The sequence below is a fragment of the Polyodon spathula genome, chromosome 14, assembly GCF_017654505.1.
Source record: "Polyodon spathula isolate WHYD16114869_AA chromosome 14, ASM1765450v1, whole genome shotgun sequence".
Taxonomy (NCBI): Eukaryota; Metazoa; Chordata; class Actinopteri; order Acipenseriformes; family Polyodontidae; genus Polyodon; species Polyodon spathula.
This window is the reverse complement of record NC_054547.1, coordinates 38,829,028-38,849,474: the sequence shown is the minus strand read 5'-3', so window position 1 is coordinate 38,849,474 and position 20,447 is coordinate 38,829,028. Positions and strand designations below refer to the sequence as shown.

Genomic DNA, 20,447 nt, shown 5'->3' with positions numbered 1-20,447 from the left:
AGGACACAGGCCTGAACAATCACCCTGTGCCGCAGGTCTCCACACCACTCACTGACAGCCTTTCTTCTCAGGGGAGGGGGTGGCGGGGGCTACGCATAAATCTAGCAGCTTGGCAAATGGGAGATGTAGGCCTTGCATATAAAAGAAAAACAATAAAAAGAGAACAGAAACTCAGTGACGGCAGAATTTATTTAAAATACATCACTCTCTGTGTTTATTACCCCTTGATCCATTTTCGAGATATTTGTTAGCTTGGAACTACAAAACAGAAATATAATCCCTTGTTAAACCAAAACCTAACTAGGAAAAAGTGTTATTCGCTACAGATCAGAATCCATCCACATGGTGTCATATGATGCATAGCGTTAAACTGCTGTAGGCTGACTGGAGATATCAGAGACTAATATTCATTTATTTCTTTCTTTATTTTTAGCTTTGTTGTTACACTTAAAAAGCCCAGGGTGACAGCAGTGTCCTCTAAGCACAGTTCTTTGCTGACTCCAAGGGATTTCATGTGTTTTTGTTCAGACTAATTGTCATGTGCACTCGGCCACCCCAAAACTGCAAACACATCATTCAACCATACAGCTTCTGAGCTCCAGAGAAACCGAAGAAAATAAGAATGACCTCCCTGCTGCTGATAGAGAGAGAGAGAGAGAGAGAGAGAGAGAGAGAGAGAGAGAGAGAGAGAGAGAGGGAGGGAGACAGAGAGGATTACAGATTGCCCCTGAAAAAAAAGTTTTCTCCATTATCATCATTTTACAATGTGTAGCAGAATCCCCAAAGCGGTGAATAAAACATCCTTTTGAAACACGAGCACTTCGAAAGGGAGATGGTTGTAACCTTAATATTCACTGCTGCTTGCTTCTCCTTATGCACCCGTACAGTGCAGCCATTATGGGAGAGTCTGCAAACGCCACCTGGGCAGCTGCTGTGATGTCGTTGCCATTCTCTGCACAATTTGCTTCAGATCTTTGCAGGCTGCAGTACAGTGTTGATTTCCCTTACAGAAATATGCAGTAACTCTGTGAGTCAGGGTGTGAATATCTGAGCCGTGGTGGATCAAAGGTAACCCAGAGAATCAATCATTATTACAAGTGAAACAATAAACCTGACCCCTAAAATGCAGAAGAACAGAATAACAGTGAGTAAGTCTGCTTACACAGACAGCAACCCCAGGGTCTTCAAACTGCAAGATTTACAGCTGGGGGCAGAGCTTCCAGCCTCTGTCCCCTGTAATTAGAGCACTTCACCCAGAGCCTTGGGTTGTTTTCCTGCACTGCAAGCCACAACTCGAAAAGCAGAGTCTGTGTCACAGAGATCTAATAAGATAAGGCTAACATATCAGCGTGAGCCATTGCAGGCTTTAGTACTGGTACTGTTAGGAACCTCACTGCTCTGAATAAGTGTTTTTAAACTGGAATGCCCAGCACTGATATTGGTTCTACTTGACTATCTCTTCATAGTAAATATCACATGAATGCTGAAGAATATGTGCAACCGCAAGAAATCCCCAATGATCCCAAATAACCGTGCTAGATTCTGCAACAGAACCACAGCAAATACAGTACATTTCCACCACAGACACCACAGTGAGTTTATTATAAAAACACAGTGTTCAGTAAAGCTTTAATCTCTCCTGCTGTGCTCCCTGGTATTGAGGGCACTGAGTTTCCAATCCTCCAGGACCAGATTCACCCAGCTAGCTCCGCTCTCAAGCTATTTGGATGCTAATGACCGCAGTCGGCTGTGCCAGTGCTGACAGCGCAGCCCGCTCATCCTCGCTCATCCTCGCTCATCCTCGCTCATCCTCGCTCATCCTCGCTCATCCTCCAATGCAAGAGAATTAGAAGAAAGTCGTGGTTTCCAATTATCGTTCTCCATTTGCAGCCTCGGGATTCTGATTACTGTGCTTTAAACCTTAACGAAAGAATCCGGGATGGACAATTTGAGTTTAAATAGGATTTTTTTAAATATTATTTTAGCCGTACAAAGTACAGTACAAAAGTAAATACAAAAAAATAAAAACAAGAATCATCCAAAAAGTAGCTCTCAACACTATACAGTACAGAGCTAACAAAAGCAGCACAGCTAATTTGGGGTACTGGGAGAGTCAGTCAATTTGAAATGGGGAATTCTGCTCAACTATGTAATTTAACAGACAGGAAAAGAGTAAAATGCTGTTGCCCCTCTGCTGCCTTATCTCCCCGGCAAATCTTGCTTCACGTCGCCTGTAGTTTTTACTAACCTCTTAACCTTTTAAACTATGTTTGAACACTTGGGCAGTCAAAGGTTCACAGTTCATTACAGAGTAACATGCCTTCATAAATCACATTTTTATTAGTTAGCTGTTGTTTGCTAGTAGTTACTTTATTTTAACTTTTTAATTTTTTTTTTTACTGACATTTGAAATTATATTGTATGGTTTAAATCGTTCAATCACTTAAAAAGCATAGCCCCCCCCCACCCCTCCCCCCCCCCCCAACCCCCCCCCCCACTCAGCTGTCAGGACCCCCCCCCCCCCCCCCCCCCCCTCTTTGCAAGGGGTAGTAGGGCGGAGGAAAGCCCTTCATACCTTTCTCCTCTCCACACCCCTCCCTCCCCTCTCTTCCACACACTACCCCAAACAGGTCTGTTGTGTTGTTTAAATGCAGCTCTGCATTACGGATTTAAAGAAATTCCATTTCAGCTCCGAGGACTGTTATTATCCAGACCCTGTCATTAGAAGACTCTTTGCCAGTTGGCCAGGGGAGTCTGTCGGTGTGTGTGTGTTTTTGATCATTCCTCACTAATGGTCATGTACTGAGCCTGCCCTTCCCCAGGTAGTCAGCCAGCAGCTGGCTCATTTTATGGAGGTTAGTGGTGCTGGTGGGGGGAGGGTGGGTAAAGAAGAGTCTCATGAAAGTGACTTTCAGTCCTATCCCAAGAGCATGCATTGCAGTGAGCTTCAATCAAATATATGACAATGGAAAAGATTGTTAGCTCTGTGAGTATAGCGTCTTGGTCAGAATCGTTTCTCAGAACCGTGTGTCATAGCGAATGGAAATATCCTCTCTCCTACTCCTGCTGCCTCAGGTTTTTGCCACCTCACTTGGTTCTAGAGTGGGCAGACATGGATCAGCGCTAATCTTGGTTTGACCAGGTCAGCAGCAGAGCAGGAACACCACCTTGTTTGTCTTTTTTTTTCAGGGTGTGGTACCTTTGTGCTATTACAGAGAAAAGGTCATTTGTTTTTCTTTTTCTTTAAATGCTGCATGGCTTCTAATACCTATGGAGTGGTTATTCTCTGCAGTAGATTTACTTATTTCCACACTTGGAAAACTTGTTAAAGATAAAAGATCTAATTACGCAGCAGCCTGTCATCTGAGCACCGAATCTCTTTTTGACTGTATGGGAGTCTTATCTGACGAGAGACAGCGAGAGAGGAGGAGAGACACCGAATCTCTCCTGCACCACCCACACTCCCTGTCCTCCCTTCCTAGCTCTGTGGTACCTTTCCTTGCCCTGCCAGATGAGCCGCATTGAGATTCACGGGCACTCAATAAAAGCCCCCTTTGTTCGGCCATTAACTCCGCTTTCCTATTGCAGCAGGAGGGATTTCTCATCTAAAACCAGAGAGAGAGAGAGAGAGAGAGAGAGAGAGTGGCTGAGTGCTTTATTTAAAACAAAACAACACAAAACTCTGGAAACTTCCACATATTTAATTTACTCATCTCTCTCTCTCTTTTTTTGCACTCTAGCATAAACAAATGCCCTTCACTGCGCCGCATGTCTGTGTTTTCAAAGCCTGTTGCTGCTGTTGTTGTTATCTCCGTGTGTGAGTGTGTGTCTGTGTTTTCAAAGCCTGTTGCTGCTGTTGTTGTTATCTCTGTGTGTGAGTGTGTGTCTGTGTTTTCAAAGCCTGTTGCTGCTGTTGTTGTTATCTCTGTGTGTGAGTGTGTGTCTGTGTTTTCAAAGCCTGTTGCTGCTGTTGTTGTTATCTCTGTGTGTGAGTGTGTGTCTGTGTTTTCAAAGCCTGTTGCTGCTGTTGTTGTTATCTCTGTGTGTGAGTGTGTGTCTGTGTTTTCAAAGCCTGTTGCTGCTGTTGTTGTTATCTCTGTGTGTGAGTGTGTGTCTGTGTTTTCAAAGCCTGTTGCTGCTGTTGTTGTTATCTCTGTGTGTGAGTGCGTGTCTGTGTTTTTAGTAGCATTCCCATTCTCTCTCTCTGTCTCCTGAAGTGCTGAGTAACCCGATTTCTGATTTTTAAACCTCAGAGATACAGACTCTCTTCCTCTCTTTCTCTACCCTGCATTCACTGTGTTTTTAATTTATTGAAGATTTGTATTGTGCAGTGGGGACTAATACATCTTTTATTGGGGGCGCAGAGGTGTCAATTGATCTGCTTAAGTGGCTCTCGGGAGCCGGTGCCTTCATTGGAGCTCATGCATTATGTAGGAAAGTGTTCAGTGATACTACACCACACTCTCGCTTTGACATACTTGTTTAGTGGCAGGGTACTGGGGGTCACCCCCATCTGACCCAAGAAGAACAATGACCTACCAGTCACTCAGCTCTAACCACTAGGTTGTAGGTTTTGCTTTAGCTTAAAATTCGCACCATAACTGTTTAAAAACTTACAAGCAAGAAATAACTTGCGGGAACACTTAATTAGCTTTCTAGGAGATTGTATTCCTAGTTGTGTACAGTAGGATCCAAGTCGGGTTTAGTTGGTTGGTGTCTAGTAGCCTTTTCTTCCCGAAACACCTCTATTGATATAAACAGTATATTAAAGAAGCAGAAAGAATGTCAGGTTCTCTCGCGAGTCTCTGCTTTAATTAGCCCCCTGACTGATGGATGGATTGCTGAAGCGAGGATAGTGGAGGAGGAAGCTTCTTCTTCTTCTTCTTCTTCTTCTTTGATTAGTTTATTCTGAATCCCTGAAGGATTACAGTGCAGTAGAGTGAGAGAGAGAGAGAGAGAGAGAGAGAGAGAGAGAGAGAGAGAGAGAGAGAGAGAGAGAGAGAGAGATAGCGACAGCGAAACTGTAATAGAGCTCAGAGAAACAACTGCAGACGGGACTCGGACTGCTAAGGTCCCCTGAGGTTACCGACCGTGAGAAGAGGTCAAGGGGGTCATCTACTCTGCTGATGTCACTGCACCACAGCCTCCAGCTAGCCCCTGGTGGTAACATTGACATCCCTGGTAGCTGGGCAATATGACAGGACAGACTTTTTTTGTTCCTTTTTTAATAGCAATTATTTTTTTTAATGGCTGTATGTGTTTCAGTGACACACATTCACTAGCTGTGATTTTTAGGTTCAGCCAGTTATAACAGAAATCCCTTAGCAAGCAGTTAGAGCAAAGCACTGCTATGCAATCCTTACTGAGATCACCCAGTGGATCTTCTTTTCTTTTCTTTCTTCTTCCCTCCTAATAAAAGTTCTGCTTTAACTGTTTAAAGTGTGGTAAATTACAGGAGGCAGTCTTCTTCATGAGGGGCTTTCATATGACACGTGTAATTAGATAAGACTCATATTTAAACCAATTCGAACAATGAAACATGTTTATAAACTGCAGAGGTGCCATTTTATTGTGTTACAGTCCTCTGAACCAAAGGGGCTACAACTGATTGCTTTTGGACTGGGGGGGGGGCACTGGGGTTGTGATTTATGTGTATTAATTTGGTTTCTCTGTCTTCTTTTTCAGAAACGTTAATGGACACGAAATGGGCCATATCAGAGCTAGCCTGGACGTCCCATCCAGAGTCTGGGGTAAGACAGGACTCGTTGTTTAATAAGAGCACAGTCAGTGGCAAACTGGAATATCATCATCTGAGTGACTTTGGGGCCTGATCTGAGGAGCCCATCCATGTGTTTCAAATCATTTGGTTTCAGATCCATATCTGATGCTATTTTAAAACCCAAACTATTATGGGCAGGTACAGGGGAACAAGGTGAGCTAAATACATGATGTTGTTTCCTCATGAGTTTGATAACAGGAACAGATGCTCTATACTGGGGCTTCTTTCTGTCCTATGCAAACTCAATGATCATGGTCCAGCGTGATAATATAGACACAGCACTGTGGTGTTGTGTTGTTTTGCAGCCCCCTGCTCAACATCTCTCCACCCCTCCCCCCTCCTCAAACATTCCTAACAGCCCGCCAGGAGCCCAGTTAAAGCATTATGCTTTATTTGAACATTTCCTTGGCCGTGTTTTAGGAAGCTGAATCACTAAACCCCTATCTTGTGCTGCCAAAGAGGTGCAGAGAGAAATATTTTTTCTAAAATAACTCTATTAGTATTATTGAGTGGATTGGATTTGACCCGATACAGGTTCCAGAAAACTCTTGCAAAAGGGATTTATGTCCCAAGACTTTATTCCCAGAATGCAAACGTATTGCTTCCACTGTAATTAGGATTTATACAACATTTTGTCTTGGTGAAAGTTCGGTGCAGGCTTGTTCTCAGTATGACCCTAGTAAAAACTCCTTGGAGCTGTCAGGATATTTAACCCCCAGCTCTGCAGTCCCATGGCTCTGTTTCGTGCTGATCCGAGGGTAGTCAACCTTATTATAGTTCTCACACATTAAAGCTGCTCCAGGGCGGCCCTGGGCTTTGTGACTTGACTGTACCAGCCTGCTTTATGCTTGCATCTACTTTCATTCACCCAGCCCAGCTGTTCACAATCCCCCTTTACTTCCGAGCAACTTAGTGACAACAAAGAAAGTGACAGTGCTGACTCCCTGCAGCCCTCCTTAGTAGTCTGCTCTTCACCCCAAGGATCAACCTGCACAAAACAGCAGGCTTCGGGTAGGAGGGGATGAAAAAGCAACGTGCTACCACCAGATGTTCGTTTGGTAACCTTCTCCCGATATTTCACCACACTCTTTGTAATACAGGTTGACAAGGTTAAGACACAGTTATAAACATGGCTTTAGCGGCATGGCACGTATGCAAGGGGCGGGACTTAGATGTATTGGAGAGGACAGTAGTGATGCACTGTGCAGTGTGTGCAGTGTGTGCAGTGTGTGCAGCAGTGATGCACTGTGCAGTGTGTGCAGTGTGTGCAGTGTGTGCAGCAGTGATGCACTGTGCAGTGTGTGCAGTGCACACGTCACACACGTCACTACGTGTGACACGTCACACATCCAGTGTGTGCAGTGTGTGCAGTGTGTGCAGTGTGTGCAGCAGTGATGCACTGTGCAGTGTGTGCAGTGTGTGCAGCAGTGATGCACTATGCAATGTGTGCAGTGTGTGCAGTGTGTGTAGTGTGTGCAGCAGTGATGCTCTGTGCAGTGGGTGCAGCAGTGATGCTCTGTGCAGTGGGTGCAGCAGTGATGCTCTGTGCAGTGTGTGCAGCAGTGATGCTCTGTGCAGTGTGTGCAGCAGTGATGCACTGTGCAGTGTGTGCAGTGTGTGCAGTGTGTGCAGCAGTGATGCACTGTGCATTGTGTGCAGTGTGCAGTGTGTGCAGCAGTGATGCACTGTGCATTGTGTGCAGTGTGTGTAGTGTGTGCAGCAGTGATGCTCTGTGCAGTGGGTGCAGCAGTGATGCTCTGTGCAGTGTGTGCAGCAGTGATGCTCTGTGCAGTGTGTGCAGCAGTGATGCACTGTGCAGTGTGTGCAGTGTGTGCAGCAGTGATGCACTGTGCATTGTGTGCAGTGTGCAGTGTGTGCAGCAGTGATGCACTGTGCATTGTGTGCAGTGTGCAGTGTGTGCAGCAGTGATGCACTGTGCAGTGTGTGCAGTGTGTGCAGTGTGTGTAGTATGTGCAGCAGTGATGCACTGTGCAGTGTGTGCAGCAGTGATGCACTGTGCAGTGTGTGCAGCAGAGATGCACTTTGCAGTGTGTGCAGCAGTGATGCACTGTGCAGTGTGTACTGTAGTTCTATCAGTTACACAGTGCAGGGAGGGGAGAGGGGGGGGGATGGGCAGCCAGGATTTCAATCTACACCGATTGAGTAAAAAAGACTTCCAGTTGAGTTTTAGTTGTTCTTCTTTGTTTTACTGTGAGCTTATTCTGGTTCTGTTCACAGGCCGAAATGGAATTTCAATTACCAACAAAAGCCTTTCACAGCAGTTTAAGTTCACTTTGTTTTTAACAGAGAGATATATGGCACTGTTGATGTGAGCTGTCACTATTGAAACAACAAAAAGTCAAATAGGCTTGTTCCCTTGTTATGCAAAACCAAAGGCGGCTGTGCTCTGCAGCCGGTTGGCCTGAACTAAGTGCTCTCTCAGCCTGGGCAGGTGTTTGCGGACCTGTCCTCAACATTCCTGGCTCAAGGACTCTTTTTCAAAGCTTAATTTGGTCTGTATTGCCCTAAGGAAACTCCAGTGATGACAAGCGTACTCCGAGAAGGCTGAGTGCCGCGGAGCACTCCGCTCTGTGCAGTCCTCCTTTCTCCAATGATCGCTCAATCCTTCTGCACTGCCAGACAATGTGAAACAGCTTTCAAGAGGCCCTTGTTTAATCTTCAGCCGAGTGCTTCTTACTCCTGTTTGTGAACACCACCCAGGTTCTTGAGCTCTCCAAGGTTTTGTTAGATGAAACCCCTTTCCTGTCTGCCTGCTTAGCAGTGACAGTGGGGGTTGTGAGGGAGATTAAAAGCCCAGGTTTGGGTAGCACCCTTTATCTTTGCAAAATGAGCCTGCTTATTAAAAACTGTTAAAAAAGGTTTTCTAAAAGAGTAAAGGCAATTATGTGAGAAAATGTTTCTGACATTAGCTACATCTCATCTAAATTCAAACAGCATTTAAATGTTTAATTAGGGCCAAACCTGGTATTTTACAAATTTTCAAAGCGATACAATAAAGAAAGTCACACACACACACACGCAAACGCACACGCACACACCACACGCACACGACCGCACACGCACACACGGCGCACACACACACACACACACACACACACACACACACACACACACACACACACACACACACACACACACACACAAACACACACAGCCCTGCCTCTGTTTCTAAAGTGCTTATTGATTGGCTGTGTCATGATTGATTTCTCTCCACCCCAATTGATTTTCTTTTCCTTCAACCCATCTCTTATTAGGATAGCTCAATGAAGAATTTGTCAGTTTGGTGACGGCTCGATAAATAGTCTGTCACATGTGGATCTATATAATTATTCTCATTAAAACCTGTGCTGATTAAAAGCAATGCCCTAGTTTAGCACCCCATTTGTTTGGAAATTGTAATAAACTCCCTGTCGTCTAGGGACGACCATGGTGCGGGGGCCCCCCACCCTTCCCTCCCCCACTCCCTCCCCACTCCCTCCCCACTCCCTGGGCAGGCATCACAATAAGAATGGCGGTTTGGAGAAACAGGTTTGAATATCTGACAGTGCAAGTACATTAATAAGCAAATATATTTCCTAAGAAAGGGCGAGGCACAGAGAAAAGAATGCATGCTATTTTCAATGCATACCTTTGTGACTGACTCAAAATACACATGCATTAAAAGATTGCTATTTTTACAGTCCTAAAAAAAATGATTTCAACATTATTAGTGCTATACTTACACTACATTCAATTTCATGTCTATTTGTATATGTCTTTGTACCTGTGGGGTCATGAAATAATTTTAGCACAACAATGTTTGCTCTGTAACTGACTCTTCCTTTTTGTCTTTCCCGCTCTGTCGCCCTCTAGTGGGAGGAGGTGAGCGGCTACGATGAGGCCATGAACCCCATTCGCACCTACCAGGTGTGCAACGTGCGTGAGCTCAACCAGAACAACTGGCTACGGACTGGCTTCATCCACCGCAAGGACATGCAGAGAGTGTACGTGGAGATGAAGTTTACTGTGCGAGACTGCAACAGCATACCCAACATCCCAGGCTCCTGCAAAGAGACCTTCAACCTCTTCTACTACGAGTCTGACTTGGACTCAGCCACAGCTAGCAGCCCCTTCTGGATGGAGAACCCTTACGTCAAGGTGGACACCATCGCCCCGGATGAGAGCTTCTCCAAGCTGGAGTCAGGCCGAGTCAACACCAAAGTGCGCAGCTTCGGTCCTCTGTCCAAGAGTGGCTTCTACCTGGCTTTCCAGGACCTGGGGGCCTGCATGTCTCTCATCTCCGTGAGAGTTTTCTACAAGAAATGCTCTAGCAGCATCGCCAACTTCGCCCAGTTCCCCGAAACGGTGACAGGCGCGGAGGCCACTTCTCTCGTCATTGCCCCGGGGTCCTGCATCCCTAATGCCCTGGAGGTGTCCGTCCCTCTCAAGCTGTACTGCAACGGAGATGGAGAGTGGATGGTTCCTGTGGGAGCCTGTACCTGCGCTGCCGGATTTGAACCCGCGATGAAGGACACCGAGTGCCTAGGTGAGTGCGCGTTGCCATGGTGCATTCTGAACTGCTTTCACTTTCTAATTATTTACATACTGTGGTCAAGTATCTCAAAATACACTACAAAGCTTTATTTTTCTTTTTTTCTTTCATAGATTAAATCAATTTTGGCACCCCAGGTTAGGTAACTTTTCTAAAAAGAAACTAACAACACCATAGAACGGATGATTACGTATCAAACCTTTTGTTTTATAAATCTATTCAAATAAAATTTGGGGAATTTGCAAGATGATAAACTATCCATTCAGGATGAATTGCCCACACAATACTTTTACTAAGGAGGGGGGAAACACAGGCCAAGGTCTCTGTCTCTCAGACCCTCACCAATTCTATCATGTTCATCACTTGAACCCCTTCCCTGCCTCTCTCACTATCATGCCTGCTGTCTGTACAGCAGCTTAAGCCAAGGATTAAAAATGCATTTCGACTTTCAGAGGTCTGATTATTATTATGTGCACAGCTGTAAATCTCTCTGCTTTTTATTTAAAAACTAATTTGTTTGCTCTTGACGGCCCAAGGTTAAAACCCCAGTGACTGGTCCCGATAAAAAGACTAATCAAGCCTCCATGAGCGAAGAGGGATAAATCTTGCGGCCACCCCTCTCCTGCGCATGAAAATATCGCTAATCCGAAGGCCGCTTTGCTCATTAATACCCTGCTCGTGTGACGAGGACACCAGCATGCATATTAATCAGCAGCAGCAGCAACTTTTCGGTCCTTCCTTCCTTTTTTTTTTTTTTTAACATCCAATTCTAGCCAAAATTTGTGTCAGGTTTTTTTTTAAGCTGCTGGATTGTCTGCAGGATTTGAATTTTGAGAAAATAAAAAAGAAATGGCTGACTATAACAACACTGATGCCAATGATCAGCACTTTTATGCCTTGAAAAAACCCCATTAAAGGTCCATTGTCTGATTTTAAAGCATTAAACTCCTGTAGGTCTATAGTAGCTGGGGTGGGTGCACACTGGGGACTGACAGACTACTATGGCTATCAGTTCTGGATATACAGCAGGCTTGTTTAAGGTCCATTATGGGAGATTTCAGCCTGATTCACGTTGTTTAAACACTGCTGTAGAGAGCGCGGGAGGAGGTAGAACTATTGGAGATGTTAAATGCTGTGGCTTGTGGCTTGACAGGGCAGACTGAGCACAATACGAAGGAGGGTCTGGGGATTGATTAGTTCCTCCATCCTTTTTGTCACACATGTAAGTTCTTCCTGAGCCACTGCTGTGACAGTGAAAATGCAAACTGGAGCTGCCCACAGAAACCCTGGTAATACAAGACAGAGGCAGGGAAATGCTCCTGAGAGGATGTCCATGTTCTGCTGAGGACTTCTTTGGGACAATATATTTGAACTTACTTAGGGGAAAAAGTTATTAACCCTTTCATATCCTGGTAAGGAGATATCAACCCAAAGAACTTTGGCTCATGACTCCTAGCCCAAACTTATGATCCTCTTGCACCTCAATTGGTGTTGAACAGACAACACATTCTAAACTGTACCGTAACACTGGTTTCGTCCACTGCCAAATAGAAAGAGGATGTACTGCACAAGATTTAAGGAATAAGGACCAGTCTGCTGCTGTCTCTGTTTGGGTGATTTGGCTGAAGAAGGATGGTTATTCTTCAAAAATGTAGTACTAGAGGCGCAAAACAATTATATCCCTAAAGTAGACAAATCTAAATGTAAAACTAAATTGCCAAAATGGTTTAATAGATCAATTAAAAAAAAATATTCAGCGAAAAAAAAAAACTTTACAGAGCATTAAAAAAGGACCAAAAAGAAAGTACGCAGAAAGAGTACACAGAACTGCAAACGCAAGTCAAAAAGGAAGTTAGAAAGGCCAAGAGAGAAATAGAAATAAACATTGCTAAGGGAGCTAAAACCAATTCCAAAATGTTTTTCCAATATTACAACAGCAAGAGAACATTCAAAGAGGAGATTAAATGTTTAAGAGATACAAATGGCAAAATCGTAGAGGAAGAAAAAAAAATAGCAAATATGTTAAATGATTACTTTTCACAAGTTTTTACAAAGGAAGATACTGACAACATGCCCCACATGTCATCCAGTTCCTATCCAGTTTTAAATAACTTTAGCATAACTGAGGCAGAAGTGTTAAAGGGACTAGGAGCTCTTAAAATAAACAAATCCCCTGGGCCGGATGAGATCCTCCCAGTAGTACTCAAAGAAATGAAAGAAGTAATTTACAAACCGCTAACCAAGATCATGCAGCAGTCTCTTGACACAGGGGTGGTACCGACAGACTGGAAAATTGCAAACGTAAATACCGATCCACAAAAAGGGAAACAAAACTGAACCAGGTAACTACAGACCAGTAAGCCTGACTTCTATTATATGCAAACTTATGGAAACTATAATAAGATCCAAAATGGAAAATTACCTATATGGTAACAGGGTACTGGGAGATAGTCAACATGGTTTTAGGAAAGGGAGATCGTGCCTAACTAACTTGCTTGATTTTTTTGAGGATGCAACATCGATAATGGATAATTGCAAAGCATATGACATGGTTTATTTAGATTTCCAGAAAGCTTTTGACAAAGTCCCGCACAAAAGATTAATTCTCAAACTGAACGCAGTTGGGATTCAAGGAAACACATGTACATGGATTAGGGAGTGGTTAACATGTAGAAAACAGAAAGTACTGATTAGAGGAAAAACCTCAGAATGGAGTGTGGTAACCAGCGGTGTACCACAGGGATCAGTATTAGGTCCTCTGCTATTCCTAATCTACATTAATGATTTAGATTCTGGTATAGTAAGCAAACTTGTTAAATTTGCAGACGACACAAAAGTAGGAGGAGTGGCAAACACTGTTGCAGCAGCAAAGGTCATTCAAAATGATCTAGACAAGATTCAGAACTGGGCAGATACATGGCAAATGACATTTAATAGAGAAAAGTGTAAGGTACTGCACGCAGGAAATAAAAATGTACATTATAAATATCATATGGGAGATATTGAAATTGGAGAAGGAATCTATGAAAAAAGACCTAGGAGTTTTTGTTGACTCAGAAATGTCTTCATCTAGACAATGTGGGGAAGCTATAAAAAAGGCTAACAAGATGCTCGGATACATTGTGAAAAGTGTTGAATTTAAATCAAGGGAAGTAATGTTAAAACTGTACAATGCACTAGTAAGACCTCATCTTGAATATTGTGTTCAGTTCTGGTCACCTCGCTATAAAAAAGATATTGCTGCTCTAGAAAGAGTGCAAAGAAGAGCGACCAGAATTATTCCGGGCTTAAAAGGCATGTCATATGCAGACAGGCTAAAAGAATTGAATCTGTTCAGTCTTGAACAAAGAAGACTACATGGCGACCTAATTCAAGCATTCAAAATTCTAAAAGGTATTGACAGTGTCGACCCAAGGGACTTTTTCAGCCTGAAAAAAGAAACAAGGACAAGGGGTCACAAATGGAGATTAGACAAAGGGGCATTCAGAACAGAAAATAGGAGACACTTTTTTACACAGAGAATTGTGAGGGTCTGGAATCAACTTCCCAGTAATGTTGTTGAAGCTGACACCCTGGGATCCTTCAAGAAGCTGCTTGATGAGATTTTGGGATCAATAAGCTACTAACAACCAAACGAGCAAGATGGGCCGAATGGCCTCCTCTCGTTTGTAAACTTTCTTATGTTCTTATGTTCTTATGATTACCTCCTTCCGAGTCTCACTGTATAATTGCAACTGAAATTGTGCTTCACAATCTCTGCCTTGACACTGTTCCTGTTGTGTATGAGAATAACATAACGCTGAATCTATCATTTCCAGCTGTGCTTCACAGCTTTCTCTTCCACTCATGAGCAGGCTAATACCAAGAGACAGGGTCAACTGTACAAGTCTCTGCATGGTTGGCTGTGGTTGGTTTCATAATAGAAAAGTTTGCTGTTTGTGTAATACACAGGGAACAATAGGCTGCAGGACTTGAAATTCAACTTTCTGTACAGTAGCGCAATCATTTTATTACGCAACAAGCCTCTTCTTTCAAAGGCTGTGATTGATTTCTATTCAGTGTGGGATGCATTCCATGTGAATGTAACTGGGTAAGCTTCACACACGCATGAACTGAGCTCAGCCATGTTTTATGAATATTGTCTGTTTCAGTTTTACCCGTTCAATATGATTTGATCTTTATTTAGTAGAGATATCGACTACACTTTGTGTTGTATCTCTGAAGGGTTTTACACCCTGAACTGTGCCGCTGTTTCATTGTATCTGTCTCTCTGTCCTCTCGCTGCCTCTGGCCTACTCCACTGCTAGAGCTGAACTGAGCCCCCTCACAGGCACCCAAAGCTGTATTTTACTTGAGCATCACAAATGAATTTCCATGGATTATAATGTGCTTCCATGAGGCTGTGCTGGCATTAATGGACTAAAAATGCTCTGTTGCAGTCTTTAGTCCTTGAGAATTTGAATGATCTCCTTCTTGACTGAGCTAGTCATTAAAGTAGCTACAATTTTAAGCTTCAACACACCCTCTCCTGCGCCGCCACCCTCAGCAGGTTCTGACCTTCTGCATTAACCATCATTTACATCTGTTTACATTTACACACTTCTTGGCTTACTTCTCTGGCTGGCTCTGGGATGACTTGTTTGTTTTCATGCCCTGCTTTTCGAATAGCATCCTTTTTGTCACACATGTAATAACCTTGTCTCTCCTCATTGTAGCCTGCAGCCCTGGCACCTTCAAGTCTCGTCAGGGAGATGGTCTCTGCTCGCCCTGCCCCCCCAACAGCCGTACTAGCTCGGGCTCTGCCACGGTCTGCTCCTGCCGAAACGGCTACTTCCGTGCCGACAGCGACTCGCCTGAGATGGCTTGCAGCAGTGAGTACTAACCAGGCTGACCCCTCCTCGCACACACACACACACACACACACACACACACACACACACACACACACACACACACACACACACACACACACACACACACACACACACACACACACACACACACACACACACACACACACACACACACTGACACACACACACACACACACACAACCACACACACACACACACACACACACACACACACACACACACACACACACACACACACACACACACACACACACACACACACACACACACACACACACACACACACACACACACACACACACACACACACACACACACACACACACACACACACACACACACACACACACACACACACACACACACACACACACACACACACACACACACACACACACACACACACACACACACACACACACACACACACACACACACACACACACACACACACACACACACACACACACACACACACACACACACACACACACACACACACACACACACACACACACACACACACACACACACACACACACACACACACACACACACACACACACACACACACACACACACACACACACACACACACACACACACACACACACACACACACACACACACACACACACACACACACACACACACACACACACACACACACACACACACACACACACACACACACACACACACACACACACACACACACACACACACACACACACACACACACACACACACACACACACACACACACACACACACACACACACACACACACACACACACACTCACACACACACACACACACAAACACACACACACACACACACACACACATACACTCACACACACACACACACACACGCACGCGCACACAGTCACACGAGAAGGAGGAGTAACAGACAACTGTCAAACTCACACACACTCATTCATTGAGCCAAACCAAGACAGATTATAGGTGTTGTTAATAACAGATTGCAGCTAAATTTCAATTCCAGGTGTCCTGGTTACATTTGTAAATTGCTTACATCTCCAAACCACCCAGCCTGACTCTGCGAGTGTTTCTGGCACAATTTGCCATTTATTTACCTCCACAATTAGTGCTGCGGTAAAGGTTTATCAGCTCTTTTATTGTGTGTGCTTCGGAGCTGATTGTGCTCGTCCTGCTGTAGATGTTGTATTACAGCAGGCTTGATTCCAGCCCTGCTGGGTGTGGGGTTCCACCTCAGTTACAGTGTGATTAAACTGAGGTCAATTCTACTGCGTTCAATTCACTGCCTTTAGACTGGTAGAGTAGAAAAAAGAGAGCTTCTTTGCAACACCTGTTTAATTCCTAACCTCTGCTGTGGAAATTAGCACCCACTGTAGTGCTGCGCTCAGATGAAGTGTGTGTTTATTAGCTTGTTGCAGGAGCTAGTTATAAAGTGAGCTTCCGTACTTTATTAGAAGACTCCTTGTTAAAGTGGAAAATAATCTTATCCAGCTCATTCCACCCGGACCCGTTTAAAACAAGACGCAAGTGCTAGGATGAATTAACAACTGAACAACACTGAAAAGAAAAGTCATGCATAAGAGGATTGCAGACGTGGAGATGAATTGCTTGTTTTTTTACACAAAGTTTTGTAGAAGCATGAAAGGCAATGGTAATCGGGCAGTTTTGGAAACTTTAGGTCTTTTGAGTTCACATGAGGTACATATTTGAGATGACAATTGTGACCATTTCAGAATCTTCTTCCTCTTCTTCTCGCTAACTCCGCTCTGTTCTCCCGCTGTGCAGCTGTGCCCTCCTCCCCTCGCAGTGTCATCTCCAATGTGAACGAGACCTCCCTGGTTCTAGAGTGGAGTGAGCCGCGGGACTCTGGCGGCCGTGATGACATCCTGTACAACGTCATCTGCAAGAAGTGCAGCGTGGAGCGGGGCCTGTGCACGCGGTGTGACGACAACGTGGCGATCTCGCCGCGGCACCTCGGCCTCACGGAGAAGCGGGTCTATGTCACCAATCTCCAGGCACACACGCAGTACAGCTTCGAGATCCAGGCCGTTAATGGAGTGTCCAGCAAGAGCCCCTACGCCCCGCAGTTCTCAGCCGTCAACATTACCACCAACCAGGCCGGTGAGTGATGACCAATATAACCTGAAGGCCTGGGGAGTTGTCTTGCTAGTCTTTTATCAGTTTAAATGCATCAAAGCATGACGGCGCCCCATCTAGTGTGCATAGGGTATACAGAAAGGTTGCAAATACTGGTGCTGAATTGTTTCATATAACAAAGGGTAACCGCCTTGGGACGGCCATCCATCTTCTGTAAAACTTTTCTCACTTTTCCCCCACAGTTTTTGTGTTTGAATTTTTCCTTCTATAGATTTGTCAGCTCTGGTCTCTTTTTTGTTTTCAACAGCAGCTCTGTCAGTAAAGGGATTATCCCCCTGTCCCCCTCTCTCCCCCTCTGTCTCTCTGTAGTTTTCAATCCCAGTTTGACTACAAAGGACTGGGAATCCCGTGTTATTTGCCGGGGGGATTGTGGACCCTCTAATCCTGATTGTTCGGAAGTGGTCATGGAATTAAAAGCGAGGATCGTCCCCGGGTGGCAGAATTGGGGGTCAGGGCAGTTCGGAGAACTCAGTACTGTGGGGTCTAGTCATGTTCACTCAATAGATTAGCAGAGTTTTCCTAATGATGTCTGAGAGAGAACCCTGAATATTCATCCACCTTTAAGCAAAAAAATAAATAAGTGGTATAAGGAGCGAGTAACTATGGTTACACAGTAAGTAACAGCAGGCCCCTTAATCCTGGGACTGGAGTTACAGGCTATCTGTCCAGAGGGCTTTGTCTTGTGACCTGACACTGGAATCAGGCAGAGTTTTTTTTTTTTTTTTTTTTTGATGCCTTGTTAGAATTAAGGAAGAGGGGAATGAAGAAGGATAGAGCGAGAGAAGAGGGGAGGGGAGGAATGACAAGTAAAATATAAAAGCAGCAAAAATGAGTTTGAGGTGCTGCAGTGAAGTGAGGGAGAGAGAATAGAGAAGAGAGAAAAACAAAGATACAAAACAGGTGAGTGACAGGGAGAAAAAAGAGAGTGATGGAGAATGAGTGAGAGAAACAAGGGGGCTTACAGGGAAAAAAGAAAGAGAGGGATAGCTGGAGAGAGGGCAGTTTGAGGGGATGTCGGTGGTAGAAATCCTGGCCTCGGGCTCCACAGCTCTAGTGCAGGTGATTTGTTTATTAGCTTGCCTGTTATGGGTGGAATTAACTGCTATTGTCCCCGAGGGGGGTCGAATTAGAGGGTGAGGCTGACAGGAACATCATGGTGTAAGAAAGGTGTAAATGATATGATATGAATCTGAACCTGATATGATATGAATCTGGATTGTTTTGATTTCTGTTTAATGCGAGGCAGTGTTTATTAATACCTCCACCAGCATGTTGTGCAGTTCCTTTATCTGATACAACATGCCTTTTAGAGATAAGAATAGGGATTTTTAAATGAGTTCCCAGTACAATAGGAAATTATAGGTTGATGAATCATAACATGGGAATCGTGTAATAATATCTACAGAACAATAGCTGCTCCTGCTTTATTAAATTCTGCTTGGTTTCCTCTTGCAGCTCCCTCTGCAGTTCCCATTGTTCACCTGATGGGGGCCACGGCGAGCACCATGAGCCTGTCCTGGCTTCCCCCCAACAAACCCAATGGGATCATCTTGGACTACGAGATCAAGTACCACGAGAAGGTGAGCAAAGCTAGTGTGAAAGGCTAGAAATATATTATTTTCTTACTACCTTATCTGTGCTGATATTTTCGGCCAATCCCTGGAAGCATTCAATAACCTCTCTCTCTCTCTCTCTGTCTCTCCCTCCCTCAGGGTCACGGTGAAGCGATTGCCCACACGGTGACCAGCCAGAGCAGTGCGACCCGGATCGAGGGGCTCAAGCCTGGCACGCCCTACGTGGTCCAGGTCCGAGCCCGTACGGTGGCTGGATATGGCCGATACAGCAGCTCTTCCGACTTCAGCACCAACCTGCAGAGTAGGTCCTCCCTGTCCTGCACACCAGAGCCAACAAGGCACACAGGCAAACACACCACGCTGATTTAGACAACGTCGTAGGGTAATGCTAACCAACACCAAAGAGGATTCATTCACTCTATTGATTCATTTAGTTTTCATATAGCAAGAGAGGTTCGCAGAAGTCAGTCACTGTCTTTGTTGATTCCTCCACAGTAATTTTTGCAGCTTTCCCATAGCTCTACCTTGCGTTTACCACTACACTTTACCATGCTCATCCAGGCTTTGCAATGCCTACCTATGTTTTACTATGCTATCACTGTGCTTTATTACACTTTGTGAAGTGTATAACTTGTATAAGGGCTGTCCTTGTGGATAGTGGATCTTTCAGGAGTTTTTATAGTTTCACGTTACAGTATTTGCATGTGAATGTTATGGATGTTAATAAATGCTGATGGCTTTCCCGGCATGTTCACAGGTGACCCAGAGAAGAATATTCAAGAGCAGCTGCCCCTTATCGTGGGCTCAGCGACGGCCGGGCTGGTCTTCATCATCGCTGTGGTGGTCATCGTCATTGTCTGCCTCAGGTGAGCGCGTGCCACAGCCACACTCCGCTCAGATCAGCTCTGTGACTCTGCTGGGCATGCCGCTCCATTACCTTGGGTTGTTTTCAAGAAGATTCAGGGTTCCGTTCACTAAACTTTTATGGACTGCTTAAAGAAATACTTTGCTAATAAACTAAGCTTGCAGTTCATGATACCCTTCACAGGCATATCTGTTGAAACAAGCAGATGTTTTATAAGTGCACAAGGAATGGTTGTCCTGGAGAGATATGACTCCTAATGCACTCCCTTGATAAAGGAGAGTCTGTGATATAGTGCTGTGTGGTTTTTATCTTTTTTGAGACCTATAAACAGAGAAGCCCCTTGACCTCGGTCAGGTCAGTCCATGGCTGTTGCTCACCCACGTACTGAGCAGAATGTAAATGACCCTGACACATTTAAAAGGTTTGTCTAGCTCCAGAATCCATTAACTCTTTTATTGGTGTGTTTGAAGTGCAGGTAAAGACGGTAAGATTGGGCTGGGGTCATAAAGCCGACAGACAGGGGGCTGGAGTTGCAACACTGACACTTTTAAAAGGGTTTCAAGAGTTTTACTGCAGAATAGAATCTCCCCAGGAAAATACATCGTGCCTTCTCCCAGTTTTTAGAGTCAGGTCATGCAGTGT

At 44.6% G+C, this 20,447-nt stretch overlaps 1 protein-coding gene across 2 annotated transcripts in view; it reads left to right on the top strand.

The window, feature by feature from the left end:
• Positions 1 to 20,447, top strand: part of LOC121326702 (ephrin type-B receptor 3-like) — a 46,277-nt gene that overhangs the window by 15,228 nt on the left and 10,602 nt on the right. For both annotated transcript variants that reach the window (XM_041270087.1, XM_041270086.1), the window contains exons 2-8: positions 5,686 to 5,750; positions 9,653 to 10,325; positions 15,047 to 15,202; positions 16,995 to 17,330; positions 18,822 to 18,946; positions 19,079 to 19,241; positions 19,698 to 19,806. In XM_041270087.1, the coding sequence (XP_041126021.1) occupies positions 5,686 to 5,750; positions 9,653 to 10,325; positions 15,047 to 15,202; positions 16,995 to 17,330; positions 18,822 to 18,946; positions 19,079 to 19,241; positions 19,698 to 19,806 (1,627 nt within the window). The remainder of the gene's footprint in view (positions 1 to 5,685; positions 5,751 to 9,652; positions 10,326 to 15,046; positions 15,203 to 16,994; positions 17,331 to 18,821; positions 18,947 to 19,078; positions 19,242 to 19,697; positions 19,807 to 20,447) is intronic.